General features: G+C 35.3%; 2 protein-coding genes and 1 long non-coding RNA gene across 4 annotated transcripts in view; 2 read left to right on the top strand and 1 right to left on the bottom strand.

Annotated features, from left to right (window-relative positions):
• Nucleotides 1-2,939, top strand: part of LOC117131972 — a 21,773-nt gene extending 18,834 nt beyond the window's left edge. Inside the window, exon 2 of the long non-coding RNA XR_004455412.1 lies at nucleotides 2,733-2,939. This is a non-coding gene — a long non-coding RNA (uncharacterized LOC117131972). The remainder of the gene's footprint in view (nucleotides 1-2,732) is intronic.
• Nucleotides 2,940-7,735: 4,796 nt separating this feature from the next.
• LOC103849856 (DEAD-box ATP-dependent RNA helicase 14) lies at nucleotides 7,736-11,468 on the bottom strand. Of its 2 annotated transcripts, XM_009126568.3 has the most exons (9): nucleotides 11,264-11,468; nucleotides 10,806-11,108; nucleotides 10,589-10,711; nucleotides 10,309-10,377; nucleotides 9,444-9,713; nucleotides 9,004-9,354; nucleotides 8,639-8,916; nucleotides 8,245-8,547; nucleotides 8,009-8,153 (listed from the first exon to the last, which is right to left on the bottom strand). In XM_009126568.3, exons 2-9 carry the CDS (start codon nucleotides 11,094-11,096, stop codon nucleotides 8,009-8,011), a joined length of 1,830 nt encoding a protein of 609 aa, XP_009124816.1. In that variant the 5' UTR covers nucleotides 11,097-11,108; nucleotides 11,264-11,468. The 2 variants fall into 2 exon arrangements, with proteins under 2 accessions (XP_033140997.1, XP_009124816.1); XM_033285106.1 differs by lacking the exon at nucleotides 11,264-11,468 and having other exon boundaries at nucleotides 7,736-8,153; nucleotides 10,806-11,096.
• A 3,705-nt stretch (nucleotides 11,469-15,173) lies between these two features.
• Nucleotides 15,174-18,406, top strand: LOC103849857 (protein SIEVE ELEMENT OCCLUSION B). The gene is made up of 8 exons (XM_009126569.3): nucleotides 15,174-15,437; nucleotides 15,530-15,625; nucleotides 15,825-16,267; nucleotides 16,379-16,488; nucleotides 16,564-16,706; nucleotides 16,794-17,303; nucleotides 17,434-17,730; nucleotides 17,816-18,406. The coding sequence occupies exons 1-8, from the start codon at nucleotides 15,174-15,176 to the stop codon at nucleotides 18,188-18,190; spliced, it is 2,238 nt and encodes a 745-aa protein (XP_009124817.1). The 3' UTR covers nucleotides 18,191-18,406.
• The last annotated feature ends 2,343 nt before the right edge of the window (nucleotides 18,407-20,749 follow it).

Below are 20,749 nucleotides of genomic sequence, written 5' to 3'. Positions count from 1 at the left end.
AATTAATTGATAAAAAATTATAATGATTCCCATATACCATGAAAAAGAGCGTAATATACATTAATACAGATGTTGAATGTGGTTAGAAATTTTAAAACAACACTAAAAATTATAAGCTTCAGTATATAAAGAATTTACCAAAAACTCAATATTTTCGAAGGGGTTAACACATGGATTTTGAGAAAATTTTAAAAAATTTTACAATATTATTTTAATACATAGTTGCATCCTGCACTAACATATGATGATGTTCAAAGAGGTTTGGAGCCTTTGTTGTCTCCGTTTTTCAAGAAAGTGATAATTTCATCGATTTAGGGAGTATTATGAAGTTTTACTAAATTAATTGATAAACAAATTATAACGATTTCCATATACCATGAAAAATACTTAAAATACATTAATACCAATGTAGAATGTGGTTAGAAATTTTAAAACAACACTAAAGATTATAGGCTTCAGTATATAAAGTATTTACCAAAAACTCAATATTTTCGAAGGGGTTAACACATGGATTTTGAGAAAATTTCAAAAAATTTGACAATATTATTTTAATGCATAGTTGCATCCTGCACTAACATATGATGATGTTCAAAGAGGTTTGGAGCTATTGTTGTCTCCGGTTTTTCAAGAAAGTAGTTATTTTATAGTATTTATTTCATCGATTTAGGAGGTATTAAGAAGTTTTACTAATTAATTGATAAAAAATTATAATGATTCCCATATACCATGAAAAAGAGCGTAAAATACATTAATTCAGATGCAGAATATGGTTAGAAATTTAAAACAACACTAAAAATTATAGTCTTCAGTATATAAAGAATTTACCAAAAACTCAATATTTTCGAAGGGGTTAACACATGGATTTTGATAAAATTTCAAAAGATTTGACAATATTGTTTTAATGCATAGTTGCATCCTTCACTAACATATGATGATGATGTTCAAAGAGATTTGGAGCCTTTGTTGTCTCCGTTTTTCAAGAAAGTAGTTATTTCATCGATTTAGGGAGTATTATGAAGTTTTACTAAATTAATTGATAAACAAATTATAACGATTCCCATATACCATGAAAAATACTTAAAATAAATTAATACCAATGTAGAATGTGGTTAGAAATTTTAAAACAACACTAAATATTATAGGCTTCAGTATATAAAGAATTTACCAAAAACTCAATATTTTCAAAGGGGTTAACACATGGATTTTGAGAAAATTTCAAAAAATTTGACAATATTATTTTAATGCATAGTTGCATCCTGCACTAACATATGATGATGTTCAAAGAGGTTTGGAGCCTTTGTTGTCTCCGTTTTTCAAGAAAGTAGTTATTTTATAGTAGTTATTTCATCGATTTAGGAGGTATTAAGAAGTTTTACTAATTAATTGATAAAAAATTATAATGATTCCCGTATACCATGAAAAATAGCGTAAAATACATTAATACAGATGTAAAATATTGTTAAAAGATTTAAAACAACACTAAAAATTATAGGCTTCAGTATATAAATAATTTACCAAAGACTCAATATTTTCGAAGGGGTTAACACATGGATTTTGATAAAATTTCAAAAGATTTGACAATATTGTTTTAATGCATAGTTGCATCCTTCACTAACATATGATGATGTTAAAAGAGGTTTGGAGCCTTTGTTGTCTCCGTTTTTCAAGAAAGTAGTTATTTCATCGATTTAGGGAGTATTATGAAGTTTTACTAAATTAATTGATAAACCAATTATAACGATTTCCATATACCATGAAAAATACTTAAAATAAATTAATACCAATAAAGAATGTGGTTAGAAATTTTAAAACAACACTAAATATTATAGGCTTCAGTATATAAAGTATTTACCAAAAACTCAATATTTTCGAAGGGGTTAACACATGGATTTTGAGAAAATTTCAAAAAATTTGACAATATTATTTTAATGCATAGTTGCATCCTGCACTAACATATGATGATGTTCAAAGAGGTTTGGAGCCTTTGTTGTCTCCGTTTTTCAAGAAAGTAGTTATTTTATAGTAGTTATTTCATCGATTTAGCAGGTATTAAGAAGTTTTACTAATTAATTGATAAAAAATTATAATGATTCCCGTATACCATGAAAAAGAGGGTAAAATACATTAATACAGATGTAAAATGTGGTTAAAAATTTTAAGACAACACTAAAAATTATAGGCTTCAGTATATAAATAATTTACCAAAAACTCAATATTTTCGAAGGGGTTAACACATGGATTTTGAGAAAATTTCAAAAAATATGAAAATATTGTTTTAATGCATAGTTGCATCCTTCACTAACATATGATGATGTTCAAAGAGGTTTGGAGCTTTTGTTGACTCTGTTTTTCAAGAAAGTAGTTATTTCATCGATTTAGGGAGTATTATGAAGTTTTACTAAATTAACTCATAAACCAATTATAACGATTTCCATATACCATGAAAAATACTTAAAATAAATTAATACCAATGTAGAATGTGGTTAGAAATTTTAAAACAACACTAAAGATTATAGGCTTCAATATATAAAGTATTTACCAAAAACTCAATATTTTCGAAGGGATTAACACATGAATTTTGAGAAATTTCAAAAAATTTGACAATATTATTTTAATGCATAGTTGCATCCTCCACTAACATATGATGATGTTCAAAGAGGTTTGTAGCCTTTGTTGTCTCCGTTTTTCAAGAAAGTAGTTATTTTATAGTAGTTATTTCATCGATTTAGGAGGTATTAAGAAGTTTTACTAATTAATTAATAAAAAATTATAATGATTCCCATATACCATGAAAAAGAGCGTAATATACATTAATACAGATGTTGAATGTGGTTAGAAATTTTAAAACAACACTAAAAATTATAAGCTTCAGTATATAAAGAATTTACCAAAAACTCAATATTTTCGAAGGGGTTAACACATGGATTTTGAGAAAATTTTAAAAAATTTGACAATATTATTTTAATGCATAGTTGCATCCTGCACTAACATATGATGATGTTCAAAGAGGTTTGTAGCCTTTGTTGTCTCCGTTTTTCAAGAAAGTAGTTATTTTATAGTAGTTATTTCATCGATTTAGGAGGTATTAAGAAGTTTTACTAATTAATTGATAAAAAATTATAATGATTCCCATATACCATGAAAAATAGCATAAAATACATTAATACAGAAGTAGAATGTGGTTAAAAATTTTAAAACAACACTAAAAATTATAGGCTTCAGTATATAAAGAATTTACCAAAAACTCAATATTTTCGAAGGGGTTAACACATGGATTTTGAGAAAATTTTAAAAAATTTTACAATATTATTTTAATGCATAGTTGCATCCTGCACTAACATATGATGATGTTCAAAGAGGTTTGGAGCCTTTGTTGTCTCCGTTTTTCAAGAAAGTGATAATTTCATCGATTTAGGGAGCATTATGAAGTTTTACTAAATTAATTGATAAACAAATTATAACGATTTCCATATACCATGAAAAATACTTAAAATACATTAATACCAATGTAGAATGTGGTTAGAAATTTTAAAACAACACTAAAGATTATAGGCTTCAGTATATAAAGTATTTACCAAAAACTCAATATTTTCGAAGGGGTTAACACATGGATTTTGAGAAAATTTCAAAAAATTTGACAATATTATTTTAATGCATAGTTGCATCCTGCACTAACATATGATGATGTTCAAAGAGGTTTGGAGCTATTGTTGTCTCCGTTTTTCAAGAAAGTAGTTATTTTATAGTATTTATTTCATCGATTTAGGAGGTATTAAGAAGTTTTACTAATTAATTGATAAAAAATTATAATGATTCCCATATACCATGAAAAAGAGCGTAAAATACATTAATTCAGATGCAGAATATGGTTAGAAATTTTAAAACAACACTAAAAATTATAGTCTTCAGTATATAAAGAATTTACCAAAAACTCAATATTTTCGAAGGAGTTAACACATGGATTTTGATAAAATTTCAAAAGATTTGACAATATTGTTTTAATGCATAGTTGCATCCTTCACTAACATATGATGATGATGTTCAAAGAGATTTGGAGCCTTTGTTGTCTCCGTTTTTCAAGAAAGTAGTTATTTCATCGATTTAGGGAGTATTATTAAGTTTTACTAAATTAATTGATAAACAAATTATAACGATTCTCATATACCATGAAAAATACTTAAAGTAAATTAATACCAATGTAGAATGTGGTTAGAAATTTTAAAACAACACTAAATATTATACGCTTCAGTATATAAAGTATTTACCAAAAACTCAATATTTTCGAAGGGGTTAACACATGGATTTTGAGAAAATTTCAAAAAATTTGACAATATTATTTTAATGCATAGTTGCATCCTCCACTAACATATGATGATGTTCAAAGAGGTTTGGAGCCTTTGTTGTCTCCGTTTTTTAAGAAAATAGTTATTACCGAAAAACTCAATATTTTCGTAGGGGTCAACACATAGATTTTAAGAAAAATTTAAAAATATGACAATACAGTTTTAGTGCACAGTTGCATCCTTCACTAACATATGATGAAGGTCAAAGAGGTTTGGAACCTTTGTTATCTCTGTTTTCTCTAGAGAATAACGATTTTATTGTGCTTAGTCCATCTATTTAGGCAGCATTATGAAGTTTTATTAAATTAGTTGATAAATTTTTAAAATGATAATCTTTTACCATGAAAGAGAGTTTAATACATATTAATACAAATGTAGAATGTGTTTAGATATTTTAACACAACACTAAAGATCATAGGCTTCAGTATATAGAGCATCTACCGAAAAATTCAATATTTTGCAGGGGTTAACACATAGATTTTGAAAAAAAAGTAAAAAATATGACAATACAGTTTTAATGCATAGTTGCATCATGCACTAACATATAATGAAGGTTAAAAATGTTTGGAACCTTTGTTGTCTCCGTTTCTCTAGAGAATAGCTATTTTATAGTAGTTAGTCCACCAATTAAGGGAGTATTATGAAGTTTTACTAAATTAATTGATAAAAAAATTAAAACGATGCTCATGTACCATGAAAGAGAGTTTAATATACATTAATACAAATGTATAATGTGTTTAGAAATTTTAAAACAGCACTAAAGATCGTAGGCATTAGTATATAGAGTATTTACCGAAAAACTCAATATTTTTGTAATGGTTAACACATAGATTTTGAGAAAAATTGAAAAATATGATAATATTGTTTTAATGCATAGTTGCATCATGCAGTAACAGATGATGAAGGTCAAAGAGGTTTGGAATCTTTGTTGTCTCATTTTTCTCTAGAGAATAACGATTTTATAGTGGTTAGTCCACCAATTTAGGGAGTATTATGAAATTTTACTAAATTAATTGATAAAAACTAAAACGGAGAAACAATCCATTTATGGAACGATCCATGGCTAAGTTGTACCGAACAGATTATACCCATGGGACCAGTTCCGGAACACCAGCAAGACCTCACTGTCGCTTGCATCCTCTTGCCTGACGGTTCAGACAAAGAGGCGATCAGACGTATTATTCCACAAAAGAGAGCAGAATTCTGAGCCTGAAACCTAGTCGATCAGGAGAATACACAATAAAGACGGGATACAAAGCATCTTTGGAGAAAACAGAGCTACTGGCAATAGATCATGAAGACGGCACCTTTGACTGGAACGCTGGAGTATGGAAAATCCACACTTCCCCAAAGCTCAAACTATTCTTACGGAAGATTTTACGAGGAGCATTACCAGTGGGCGAATGTTTGGCCACCCAAAACATCACCTCCACCATCAACTGTAAGAGAGGCAACACCCCCAAATCTATTACTCATATTTTTCTTCACTGCGGTATGGAAGCTGGCACCTTTCTCCACTAGCGTGAACACTAGAGGACTAGTAAATTTGCCTGGTTGTTGAAACAGTCTTTGCAGGTTGGTGTGTCTCCCTCCCTCCGGCATTACTGCGGGACCTCTCGCCCCCTGGATATTATGGCACCTTTGGTTGGCAAGGAATGACTACGTTTTCAATAACAAAGAGACAACAGCGGAAATGATCATCACAAAAGCGGTGGCATCAGCACGGGAATGGCTCTCTGCTCAAACACCCGACTCACCCGCTAAGCCATCAACACAGAGAGTCCCAGACTCAAATAGGACACCGTACTCAACGCTGCTCCAAACAGATGCAGCATGGAGAGAAGGCCTTCAGGACTCGGCTGGATTGTGGGAGAAGGACCTGAGAAGATATCGATCCTAGCACACTGTCACTACGTCAACTCCCCCCTGGTGGCAGAGGGCCTGGCGCTACGGGAAGCACTACAATTCTGTATCGAGAAGGACATCCGACAGGTTCGATGTAAAACTGACTCACTCCTGCTGGTCAAAGCACTCAACTCAGGACAACATGCAGCAGAGATCTATGGCATTGTGGCTGGCATAGTCTGTCTTTCTTTAGCTTTTGATTCTATCTCCTTTTCTTGGATTCAACGAACTAGAAATGGAGAGGCTGATGCTTTGTCAAAGCAAGCCCTCTGGAATGAAGCTTGTGTAATGGCTCCCATAAACATTGGAGTTTAAGTTCTATCGAATGAAATATGGTGTTACAAAAAAAAATAGTAGTCGTACCAGAACCAAACTGAAATATCCAAAACTGAAACCGGATCGAAACCCTCAGATACTCGAATAGTTTTTATATTTCTGTATTTAAAATAACCAAAATGAACCGAAACTACACCGAAGACCGAATGAATACTCAAATATATAAAATATTAATTATATATACATATAACATAACCAATTAAAATTTATTAAAAGTATCCGAAAGTATTTGAAAATACAAATTGTTAAAAAGTATATGAAGTAGTCAAAATTATCTTAATTATCTAAAAATATCAGGATATTTTTATTTAAATATTAAAAATAATCCTATTTATCTAACAATTTTTATCTGAATCATTTTGAATTATTTGATAATTTATCCAAAATATCTGATAGTTTACCTAAAGCTATCCGAATACCAATTGAAACAGAACCAAATATTTTTAGGGTATTTTTGGCACCTATTTTTACTAACAAGATAGAACGTGAGTGTGTATTCTTAATTATGCATATATCTAAATATTCTGAATTACTCTAAAATTTCTTTAAAAACATAAACATAATATTTTTTTAAAACACATAAATATAATATTGTAAAGATGATTATCTCCTTTAACTATTGATAAATATCGATAGTGGAAAATAAATCCATTTAAGAACATGTAGTGAGCTTTCTAGTCCAAAAAAAAAAACATGTAGTGAGCTTTGAATTAAGATTGCACGAGTTCATGATTCGTTTAGGCATAAATGGAAAATTAGTTTGTAACCACACAAAAGAGTTTTTCTTTTAACACTTAAACAATCATTTATTATCAAAGGTAGTAATACAATGATCTGGGTATCACAATCTCATTTCATTACAGTTTTGGTTCATCATTCTTCTTTTTTCACAAGAGTTTATTTGGAGATTAATAGGCTGTGATCAATTAAATTATCATCAAAGTACAGAAGACGCACTCTTTCCGTTAAGCTCACCAAACTTCATTTTTTCTTTCGGAAGGCTTTTTCTTCTTTTTGAAAATCAATATTAGAAAACGTAAACATCACTTTTGAATAAGTAGTCCCTTACAAATCTAACAGGTTAGTTAAATAAGTTGTATTAAATAGGGAAAATGAACTGTTTGGCTTCTCTCTGACCAGGAATAAATTGCAGTTAACCAAAGCCAAAACTGAATCAAAAGAAACACAACATTTGTTTTTGACATATAAAAAGCTAAAAGAAGCATACCATATCTAACAACAAATTCGGCGTATCAAATCTGCGAAAGTCGGAGCATAACACACAAGGAAATACATAAGAAAACAAACAATTCTAGTTTTACACGTCTTTTGTTTTCAACGTAACGCTCTTCATCGGCCAAAAATAATAATGTCATATGATGTAAGAAATATTTTCCCAATAACACCTTCACGTGTTTGCTCATTTATCTGTGCTTCAACATGGCCTCGTGGAAGCTGCGAGGAGGAGATCCATTGGAAGACGGTGGTGGAACTCTGTTGAATCGCTCTGGGCTACGACTCCTTTCGCGCTCTCTTCCCCATCCATTACTGCTTCTGCTTCCCATTCCACTAAATTATTATACAAATCTCAAAGTCAGAATCGTATACTTTCTTCTGTAACCGACAAAATCAAAAGTTATATCTTGTTTTTATCATTTACCTGTCACGTGAACCGAAGCTGCTACCTCTGCCACCATAACCAGAGTCTCTGCCACGACCTCCAGATGGAGGACCCCAACGGCTGAATTTGTTCATTCCACCACCACGTGCAGCCATTTCGCGGATCTGAGGAGGAACTTTCTGGTCTGCTCCTTCCAAGATCTTGATCAGATCCGAAGCATGCTTCGAGTCTTGATCGCCAAAGAATGTGAATGCCTGACCAGTCGCTCCAGCTCTTCCTGTTCTTCCGATTCTGTGAACATAGTCTTCCACTCCATTGGGGAAATCATAGTTTATGACCGCCCTGTCATTCCAGCAATTTTGTGTTATCATGTTGTCTAATAAGAGAATTCGAATTCTGTTAAATAAATATTACACGGGATATATATATATACCTGATGTCCTTGACGTCCAGTCCACGAGCAGCAACATCAGTTGCAACAAGAACCGGAGTCCTGCCACTGCGGAATTGATTCAGAACACTGTCTCTCTCAGGCTGCGACTTGTCTCCATGTATAGCAGCAGCTCCAAATTGGCGGGTTATATTGCGAGTTAGCTGGTCACACATCCTTTTGGTTGAGCAGAATATTATCACCTTTGATCCTGGTTCCTGAGACCTCAATATCTGCTCTAACCTCCTCTGTTTCTCCATCGTTGCTACCACTTCAATGTGCTGTGTCCAGAAAAAGCAGATTCATTTTTTTTTTTTGCTTAAATGGTCAGCTGAATCAAATAGCAATGGTATCAAGGCAAACCATACCTGCGTGATCGACTTGTTAGCCACAAGCTCGTCAACATTGCCAATGTTGACCTGAGCAGGGTTAACAAGCAAGTCAGCTGCAATTTTCCTGACTCCCTTTGGCCATGTAGCTGTGTACATAAGCGTTTGACGCTTAGTGGGAATCTCTTTCACAATCTTCCTTATCTGCGGTTCGAAACCCATGTCCAACATTCTATCAGCCTCATCTAGCACAAGATAAGATACTTGGCGCAGACTAATTCTCCTCATCTCAAGGATATCGTTCAATCGTCCAGGAGTCGCTACCACTATATCTGCTCCTCTTTCTAAATCCCTCAGCTGAGGACCTTTTGGTGCACCACCATACAAGCACTGAAACATATAGATAACAAAAGCACTACATTAGAGTACTAAACAAGTAGCACGTTGACAAGTTCCAAAAATCAATGACGTTTACTTACCGTACAGGAAATTCTTGACGACCTCCCAAATTTAACAGCTTCATCTTGGATTTGTGTGGCCAGCTCCCTCGTTGGAGACAACACCAAGATTGTTGGGCCCATTCTCGAATCATTCCGGATGCGTTGAAGATGCATGAAGGCAGGAATCAAGTAACCCAAAGTTTTTCCCGAGCCAGTTTTAGCAATGGCTACTATGTCCCTACCTTGCATGGCAATTGGCCACGACTGAGCTTGAATCGGGGTTGGAGCAGAGAAACCTGCACCGAGTACCTACGAAAGCAGAGAACCCGGAGGCCCTATGAGAAGAGGAGCACCAAAATTCTATTTGGCTTATGGAATGGTGGCTCATGTCAGAAGAAGCACCCTCCCCCATTTGCAGGCGGCAAAAGATTACTGATGAAACCTGCAGCAGGAGGACGCCTTTTCTTCTGTCTGGACCCGGTGGTGAAATGAATCATCACACCGTTAACGGGCCGGTCACAAGCTTGCATGATTTTGGAAGTCCTTCCAAAAAACAAATTGGTCCGCCATAAAGGCCACTCCAACTATTTTGCAAGGACCTCAAAAAATTAGTACAGTGTACGACATTAGCTCCTCTGAGGAGGAAACATCGCACCTGGGGAAAACAAAAACAAAAAAGAGAGAGAGAGAGAGAGTGCATACGAATAAAGTTAGACTCTAAGGTGATAGTAATATGGTAACAAAATAAGTCTAATATTAGGCCAACCTAGCTAGCTCCATATATTAGAACACAGCATAAAAATCGACATAGATCCAAGAGCTAATTGGTAGAGATGCACAACTAAGAAACCAAGTTTGAGGATTGATTAGTCCTATTCAATTTACTAGAAAAATAAATTCATACCTCACGCAGAAGCTCAGGAGGAAAACCAGTAGTTTCAAAGGACATAAGAGGTGGTGGAACTTGGCCCCCCTAAAGAAAGGAGTGAAAAAAATATCAGTTACAGTTTTAGCAATTAATATAAAGATATATATAATCTAAAGTAAGCTGACTGAGATGAAGATAGTGAAAGATATGTTATTACTAAATGAAAAGAAAGGTTGTGCAGGAAGAAAAGAGGCGGGTCTAGCAAAAAGATAAAAGATGTGTGTGTTTAAAAAAGAAAGTGGGTCCAGATACTTACACTGACAGTAATTTCGTGACGGCGGCAATAGGCATCGGGGGAAATATCATTTGCTAGAGCTGATGATGGAGGAGGAGGGGGGGAGGAATTCCCAAGTCCATTAGCAGCACCATTCCTGGCAACCTATAACATTATAGTTGTTGAGAAAGATTCACAAGAAGTTTTACAAAAAACAAACAAGAAAAAGTAGCTCATTAAATCTGGAGCCAGAATCAACCTTAGGTCCACCGTTACCGTAACCGTTACGGTACAGAACATCATCCTTGGCAGCAGGGACATAGCTAGGTATGGAAGAAGTGTGGTGTTGAACCAGAACCTGAACGGAGGAGCTAACAGAGAGCAGCTTGGGAGGGTGAGAGGAGGTGGCAGGTCTCTCGTACTGAGTAACGTTGGTCTCAGGATTCCAAAAGTACAAGTAGCCAGTAAGATCATCGACAAGACCCTTCCAAGGCTTGGGAAGAGAATGATCCTCAGGTGCGTAACGGACTGCAGAAGCGGTAGCAGCCATACCAACCAATCACTGCAAATGAATGAATGAAAAGAGAGATGACATGTTCGTTAACCCCCAAATATCAAAATTCACAATCTCACAGATCTGGATACAGCTAAGAAGAATCAATCTGGATACAAATAATATACACTGAAGCAGAAAAGGGAGGACGGCTAACAAGTTACCTGGATTCGTTAGAGAAAGTGAATGGTCAAATAGATCCAAATCGGAGATACTCTTTTTTTTTTTTTTTTCCTCTCTCTCTCTCTCTCTCTCTCTCTCAAAATCTACGACGCGTAGAGACGAGACGAGAGAGAATGAGTGAGGATTGCGAAGCGAAACGCGTTCCGCTAGGTTTTTATAAACCAAAGCATTCTCTCACAAACCAGAAATATCTATTTGTCAAAGTCAATAAACGAGCCCCGCTTCCTTCTATTTTGGGCCTTTGTCTGGACCCAAAGCCCGTTCTCTATGTGGATGCTGAAAGAAAAAGCCCACGGAACCAAAGGGGACTACAAGAGACTAAAAACAAGAGGAAAACAAGATCGTTGCTATGTTAGGTTTTGCAGGATAATGAGATGGTTCTGCCAAAGGGAAACTTGTTTTCCAAGGGTTTGGCCGAATTTAACGAGTGGGAAGTCAACATTCCCACACATGGTTTTCTCAAAGCACTCACCCATCAACTCTTGATGCGTCTCCCACTGCACAAGGTTCAATTCATGCTTCCTGAGACTGCTCGGATTATACCCAATGCACCGAGTGCCACCGTAGGTCCATGGAAAAGTATTACTTGTACCACTATGCTGCCTTGAGTGATTTACGACAGTAATGGGAGAATATATGTCTTTTTGGAAGCTTCTACCACATTTCAATAAAGCCAACGTTTGTGTCTTCGATATTGACTGCTTGATGCACAAATTTTTTCTTCTTAGTTATGTAACTCTTTCATGTTTTTACCTTCATTGTCGATTGTAATGGTTTTTGGAAACGATGTCCCCTTTGGAGAGAGGAGAAGAAAGATGAATATTTAAAAAAAAAAAAAAAAACGTTTGTGTCTTTCCTTTTTGTGTTTCTCTACTTCATAGTGTTGCTTCTGGTCTATGAAAACATAATCTTTGTACTAAAATTCGTTTGTTTATGATTTGGTAGGAATAAAAAAAAAAAGGTATTCAACAAACGGATTGAGTATTTTTCTTCTTGGATGATTAACTAAACCTTAAAGCAAATCCAATGGTAGTATCTAGATATATATCTAGACAATTAAAAAAATAAAGAAAATAGGGGAGAAACAAAGAGAAAAGTTCTCCATGAGTTTTTAGAACTTCACTACATACTTTTATTGATATGTGTATTGTATTAGAATAATAATATTAATTTGTTGAGAACTCAATCGGGAAAACTTTAAGTGGAGGGTACTTAGGGGTGTCAAATGGGTCGTCCGGACGGATTTGGGTGTGTCCAGATGGACTTTTTTTTTTTGGGCACGTTTGGTCAAAGCCCAAATAATACCATTTCCAAATAGGACCATAACCAAATAGGACCATGTCCAGTTGGACTGTCCATGGAATCCAGATGTCCACTTAATGTAAAAAATCTAATTTTCAATTTAAAAGATGTACATATTCTAAATGTCAAATATAACATTTTGAACTTACTTAAACTTCATGTTTTAACAAAAGATACTTAAAGTCTTAAACTAAGAGCTATCGATGAAATCCAAACTCTACAAGTCTATAATCGAACTAAGTCGAACTCTACAACTTTTAAAGAGCTCGCAAACCCATCAAATCTAGAATCGCAAACATTGAATCTAGAAAGACCCATTACACTTTAGAGGCTTAGATCGATATTCGAGAGAGAAGAAGATATTCCCAAATCCCAAAATCCCTAATCCCTAAATCGAGAGAGAGAGACTGTAACAAACCTGAAACAAGTCGGCTTACGAGAACGTTTGGGTTTGACCGTTTGAGTTACGGGAGAGAGATTTGATGGAACATTTGGGTTACGAGAGTGAATAAGATGAAGTGAAGAAGATCGAGCTCTCTCTCGTGATTCACGAAAAGGGAATTCTGATTTTTTTCCCAAATCGATTAACCCTAAACATTTTAAAAATTTGGGCCGTCCATGTCCATCTGGTTTTGCCCATTTGGGCCATTGGTTTATTTGGGCCTCGTCTATTTGGACACACATTTTTCCGGACGAATATGGACTATCCATATTAGTCCGTATTAATTTGGACATGGGCTATCCATGGACAGTTAGCCCATTTGACATCCCTAAGGGTACTTCTAGAAATTTTATAACTTCAAATAATAAGTTTTTTAATATGCAAAAAAAAATTTCAAAATTTCAAAGTAAAATTTTATATTTGAAATTTTATTATTTAAAATTTCAAATTCGAAGTTTCACATTTTTGTTTACATTTTGATCCATACAACTACACATCGTATTTATGTTCTTAAATATATTTTTCATCATTTTAATCCTTAAATTTGTAAATCTCATAAATATTTCAACGTTTTTTTACAAATTTAAGTTTTACACATAAGATTTTGAAAATTTCGAAATATAATGTTTGGATGTGCTCTTAGTTAGCTACAGTGACTGAGTTTCTTCTTCCCTTGTCTATAATCAACTTTTTATGAAACACTAAAAACGCATTGTAAAGTCAACATATATCTTTTTATAAAGATAATTAAAGCTGAAGGCAAAGTAAAGACAAAACCCATGAATCAAAAGAAAAGATGGACAGTTCTTGAGACATTTCTAACATTTGGACGTCACTTTCTCGTGGATCTGTACATTATCCACCACATTGCAATTTATATATATATATATATATATATATATATATATATATATATATATTTCAGATATTATGTTGACACACAAACTGGCTGTCACACTCTCTATATATATTTAAGAAACTATTTATTGTTTTTACTGCATTTAGTTAAGTGTAGCTTCAGATTAGGAGAAAATATTGAAGACGAAAGTATGAAGAAACATTCATTCGTGACGTATATAGAAATTGTTGTTCAAATTCAGTCCAAATTACAAAAGTTTGTGCTAAAATTAAGTTAAAGAACGACAACAAGTTTGTTTTTCTGTCATCTGTAAATTAAAATTAACAACTGAAAGTAGCATACAAAAGAGTTCAAAGCCGACTGATACAAAAGAACGACAACAAGTCATGGAGATTAAATTTCAGTAACATTTATTTTCGATACCAAAAATCAATATTAGAAAAAGGATTGCAACACAAAAAAAAAGCACTTGATTCGTATATATATTCTTGGATACTCTAGCTTTGCTTCTTTTTTTAGCACCTTATCCTATATACTCCATAGTTTTACCCAAATCAGAGCAAAGAATCCAACTTCAAAGCCTTTTTGTTTACTCTTTGATTATATTTAGTGAGACATACGATATATAGATATAAAGTACCTAAAAGTAAATGACAGAATCCATAAAACTCTATGGCGTGAGGGGAAGTAACATTAGAATCAAAGCAAAGTAGCAAACAAAACGTGATCTAGGTTTTTTTCTCGATCAATATCTCTTAGTAGTAAGCTTTTTTTTTTAAACATCTCTTAGTATAATAAAACTCTAAAAACTCAATTGTAGTCCAGTGATCATCGATCGTTAATGTGTTGGTTTAGGCTTTTTTCACATATAATAAAAAAAACATAAAATATTACCATAGATACATCACTTTATCCAAATATCAATTTTTAATAAAATAAAATCAAGAATAATTTGATTAATTCTCTTAAAATTTATAATTTTTAATAATACAAATTAGTAATGATTTTTCTTTTAAAAAACATGGATTTTAATGGAGGGAGTACTTACTTCATAGTACTAGCGTAGAAGGTCGCTACATTAATTCTAAAACCATTCTTCTACAATAAGCCACCAAAAAGGTATATATTCTTGTAGATTTCATTAAATTGTTTCAGAAGCAAAGAAGTTGATACCCAATTAACAATGGTAAGTAAGGTAGGAAAATCGAGTATTTAATGGCTAGCCTCAGAGAACACACACAACAGTCAAAACTGCCTCTTCTTCTTCTTCTCAAGTCTCTTAAAAAGAATGGAGTCACTGATAAAGTCCCAGCACGCTCAGCAACTAGCGGGCCACAGCAGTAGAGATGGTAAAACTCCGAGGACGACAGAGATGGTACCAGCGACGTCGACCGGGGGACTAACGATGTCATCGGACGAAAGCATGATGCTGAAACTCATCCAACAAACACACTCCCCTGATGCTCGCGAAGTCCAAGTGCGTGGCCTTCTCTCTCTCGTTGAAGATATTCTCGATCGTGCCACTCTTGACTCCGACGACTCCAACGCCTCCGTTAGTATACATATACACGCATGCATGAATAAATATATGTCATTGCTTTATTCCTGTGATATAAATTATTAAGCATTTGTTTGAACTCGCAGATGCTCCCGTTGCCTACGGAGGATAAACTGATGCAATCAAGCATGATGAGCGTTCTTGATAGCGTCTCATACGCGATCGATCGCGTCGCCTGTGAGGTATAACTTCATTTTAGAAAATGTCGGTAGACTTCATCAGTTTATAACATATTTTGCTTTAATTATCTCGATTTGGAAATCCAAGTTTAACCATACCATGTACATGTGATGTTGTTGTACACATAACCACCAAAACCTAATTTACAACCTAGCTTGTAGACCAAGCAATAAAAGGCCATCACTGTTGTTCTTATTGCAGATAGCCTACAAGTCTCTGACGGGATCAGACGCACATGAAATAACAATGTCAGTGTTTGAACACCTCTCGAGCTTCCACTGGCACGGGAAGCTGGTCCTGACTCTAGCCGCGTTTGCGTTGAACTACGGAGAATTCTGGCTTCTGGTTCAGTTCCACTCAAAGAACCAGCTCGCTAAGTCCCTAGCTATGCTAAAGCTCGTCCCTGTTCAGAACAGAGTGACCCTAGAGTCGGTATCCCATGGGCTCAATGATCTCATCCGTGAGATGAAGAGCGTCACCGCATGTGTAGTGGAACTCAGCGAGTTACCTGATCGCTACATTACACTGGACGATCCTCATCTATCAAGAATCATCTCTACCATCCCAATCGCTGTTTATTGGACCATAAGAAGCATCGTGGCTTGCATTTCTCAGATCAACATGATCACTGCCATGGGACACGAGTAAGATGATGACCTTTTTTTTTTGTTTAGTTATTATATCTATCTAGCTAGTTATCTTTTATTTCCTTGAGTTGTGCGCCTCAATAACGATATTAACTTTTACTTAACCAGGATGATGAACACTCAAATGGATTCATGGGAAACGTCCATGTTAGCTAACAAGCTCAAGAACATTCATGACCATCTTGCTGAGACCTTGAGGCTTTGCTACCGCCACATAGGTTTGTAGTACGGTCTCAAAATCAATACACTATCTTTCTTTTTGCTGACAAATAAAGAGATGATGAATTTAACAGAGAAGCAGAGGAGCTCAGAATCCTTAAAGATGTTGCATTCTCTATTCGACACCACTCACATTGATAACATGAAGATTCTCACGGCCTTGGTTCATCCCAAAAACCACACCACACCACTGCAAGATGGTTCGACCAAGAGAAAGGTTTCTTTCTATTATTATTATTATTATCATCATACAAGCCCATTAATTAATGCATGCATGCAATCTAATCTAGTAAGAATCTTGTAGGTTCACTTGGATGTGTTGAGGAGGAAGACAGTGTTGCTTCTCATCTCGGACCTCAACATATTGGAAGACGAGCTATCGATTTTCGAGCAAATATACACAGAGTCGAGGAGGAACTTGCAGGGAATAGATGGTAAGAGCCATATGCCTTACGAGGTTGTGTGGGTTCCGATAGTGGATCCTATCGAAGATTATGAAAGATATCCGAGTCTGCAGAATAAATTTGAGGCTCTCCGTGAGCCTATGCCATGGTACACAGTGGATAGTCCAAAGCTGATAGAGAGACATGTGGTGGAGTTTATGAGAGAGAGATGGCATTTCATGAACAAGCCAATACTCGTGGTGCTTGACCCACAAGGCAACGAGGCTAGTCTCAACGCGCTTCACATGATCTGGATTTGGGGGACTGAAGCTTTCCCTTTCACTAGAGCTCGTGAGGAAGAGCTCTGGAGGAGGGAGACCCTCACGCTTAACCTCATCGTTGATGGCATCGACTCTGTCATTTTCAATTGGGTAATTTATTTAATCAAGACTCTGCTTTGACCTAATATTAAATTTTCCATTTTTGACACCGCAGTCTCAAATCTATAAGAAATATATGTGTTTGGAAGTAGGATGCAAAATGAGACGATTTGATTTACAGATAAACCCGGAAAATTACATATTCTTGTACGGAGGAGATGACTTGGACTGGATAAGAAGGTTCACAATGGCGGCCAAAGCAACGGCCAAAGATTCCAACGTGAAGCTGGAGATGGCTTATGTTGGTAAACGTAACCACAGCCACAGGGAACATATCAGGCGGATCAGTGAAGCCGTCAGGGCTGAAAATCTGAGTCATAGCTGGGCCGAGCCTGCATTGATGTGGTTCTTCTGGACTAGGCTCGAGAGCATGCTCTACTCCAAGATTCAACTCGGCAAAGCTGATGATCACGACGAGGTACGTACTATTACTAACCTAGAGGGTTTGATTGCTTTTTTTTTTCTTTTTCGTGTGTGTGTTTTACGTGAATTTTATCAATTAGGTGATGCAAGGAATCAAAAAGATACTAAGCTACGACAAGCTCGGAGGATGGGCACTGCTGAGCAAAGGACCTGAGATAGTGATGATAACTCACGGTGCCATTGAGAGGACTGTGACCGTTTACGACCGAACCTGGAAAACTCACGTTCCCACCAAAGGCTACACCAAGGCAATGTACGACCACCACCACGACGAGATTCTCCGGGAAACCGGGAAACCATGCAGCCACTTTGATTTCCACATCACTGCTCGGAGCGGTCGTATTCCGGAGAAGATGAACTGCTTCGACTGCCACCGTCCCATGGAGAAGTACATGAGCTTCGCATGTTGTCACGATGATAAGCTCCTTGACCAAGACGAGAACTACAACTTCTAGATTACAAAAAGAAAACAAGGCTATACCATGCATGACCTACGAGCGTCTTCCTTTTTTACTTCAAATTTGAATTTATTTATTTAAACAATAATTTCAGTGTCTTTGTATGAGAACTGGCCAGTCTTGTAGGTTGGCCTTCATGGACAATGTTTGATTGAAGTATTCTTGATCATTTTCATTAATAAACTATTTCTTTAATGGAGATTATATATGCTTTTCCTCTTTTTTATATATATATATATATTTTTTTTTTTTTTTTTTGCAAAACAAGATTTCGAAGCATCAATGATGGGGGTAGTGACCCACCACTTTCAAAGAAACTATTCGCTTTCTCTCTTTTTATTATATAAAATTTTTGAAGAAATATAAGATGAAATTTTCAAAACTTATAAGAAAATATGTACAAATCATTTTAAATAACTTTACAATTATAATTTGTTAACTTATTAGTACTTTTTGTTTAACACTTTTTAAAAGTCATCACATATGAAGATGCTTTTATAATGTTTCTTCTAAATTATAGTGTTATATTTGTTGAACCCCATGAAACCAACATACAACTTTTTATTATTTCTTTGGAGTTTTCAATATTTTGCTTTTTACTGTAGTAATTAATTATTATTTATTTATGTTCTTTTCATCTTCTAGAGCAACATTATTGGACGGATATAATTTTATGTTCTTAGCTTATTTTATTAATATTTTTATGTTAAGAAACAAATGTAAGGGACAAACCCAAAAATGTAGATTATTGGTAGGATTTTTTTAACGTCTCTTAGTAAATTAATTATTTATTTTAATAACTAATGACAAATAAAAGATAAGTTTAAAATAAAATATATAACATTTAAATTGAAAACATTAGAAAATTACAAAGTAGAAAAAAAAAACAAGAAAAAAAAAACCCAAAAATGTAGATTTCGATGTGGACTGAGCTTTCAATTTGCGGGATTTCGAAGTGGACTGAGCTTTGGCTTTCGGTTTGAGGAATTCAAGAGCTTTTGATTTGCGGGATTTCGATGTGGTGTGAGGTTTGGCTTTCGGTTTGGTGAATTGGAGATGTGACTTTCGATTTCGATGTGAAGTGAGTTTTGATTTGGGGGATTTTGATGTGGAGTGAACTTTCGATTTCGTATAGGGGATGAATCCTCTCGCCGTCTCAAGCTAGGGTTTCAGACGAAATGAAAGAGAGCAGTGCCGACCGCAATACGAGTTTCGCGACTTTGATATCATCTCCAAATCATATTCCGCCACGTTGACTTAAGGACGAAACCGGATGTCCCTTAGTTAAGGCCCGTTTGCAATGTTTTAACTGGATTTTCATTTATTTTTCGACCCAATAATGCTAAGAGACGGACCTATCATACGGCGATAAGAGCACCATTATCGCCGTTTCTTAGGCAGAGTTTTCAATGTTTTTAGAATTAAAAAAAAGAAAATTATGCATTAAGAGTAAAAACGTCTCTTAATTAAGGGCCACAAGAGACGTCTCTTATAGACATGTGTCCCTCTTTCCCTTTCGTCGTCTCTTTCTCTCTCTTCTGAATCCTCGACGACTCCGCCTTCTTCTCTTCTCGACGATGAATGGAATCAGTGGATAGTTTCTCTGGTGTTTTTTTTTTCCTGTGTTGTAGTCTCCTATTTAGGATCTCAATCATCTGTTGTAGCATTGGTATGCTCATGGGATTGCAGAGGCCATACTGCGAACCACCAATCTTTCAGTTCCCTTTTTGTGTGTGTGTGTTATGTAGCCACACTCAGTGATAGTTGATTCTCTAAGGAAGCTAAAGTTGATGTCTTTGAATGTGGATATTCTCAAGGTTGGTTCATTGTGTATCAAGTTGTTGTTCTTGAGGTTTTGAATGAGAGTGCGTGTTTGATCTTTAAGGTTATCTGTCTGCAGAGTACTGAGATAGGAAAGGCTGTTAATGGTCTGACGAAACATGGTTCTGATAAAGATGAACTTGGAAATTAAAAGTGAACTTGGCTGAGGCATCACCTGCGTTGAGGAAGCCAGTGTTCACCAAGGTCAGTGAGCTGAGACCAGGAACCAATGGTCTCTCACTTAATCAGCACGAAGATGGTGATGCAGAGAGGAGGAGGTGGTCGTCCCAGTGGTCCCCAGGCTCGTCAGATGCGGATTGCTGAATGTCTTGTTGGTGATAGTAGCTTGACAAAATGGGTTCTTGCTCTACGTCGGATTTGGCTTCTTCAAGCATCTTGACCCAGACATCACCACAGTCCAGAGAGTGAGATAGTGAAACCAATAATTAGATCAACATTGAAACTTTTATCTGCTTTCCTCGTATTGTTTTTGAGTAAACCTGTTTCTAGGGAAATTTCTCTACTAGTTGTGTTTAGTTTTATGATTTTGCTTCAGTTTGATGTCTGAATGAATCTCTTCTTTGTTGTGATTCATCTGTGTTCTTGTAGGGATCTTTTAAGGAGGAGACAAGATGAGATTGGTCAAGTGTTGGTTCTGCTCTTCTACGATATATCCATGACATGGTATTCAGTTTGTCCACAGCGATGCTAAGGTACATCAACTTTTCCAAGAAT

The sequence above is a fragment of the Brassica rapa genome, chromosome A01 (assembly GCF_000309985.2).
Source record: "Brassica rapa cultivar Chiifu-401-42 chromosome A01, CAAS_Brap_v3.01, whole genome shotgun sequence".
NCBI lineage: Eukaryota > Viridiplantae > Streptophyta > Magnoliopsida > Brassicales > Brassicaceae > Brassica > Brassica rapa.
The sequence above is the reverse complement of the archived record's forward strand: the minus strand, read 5'-3'. Positions and strand labels throughout refer to the sequence as shown.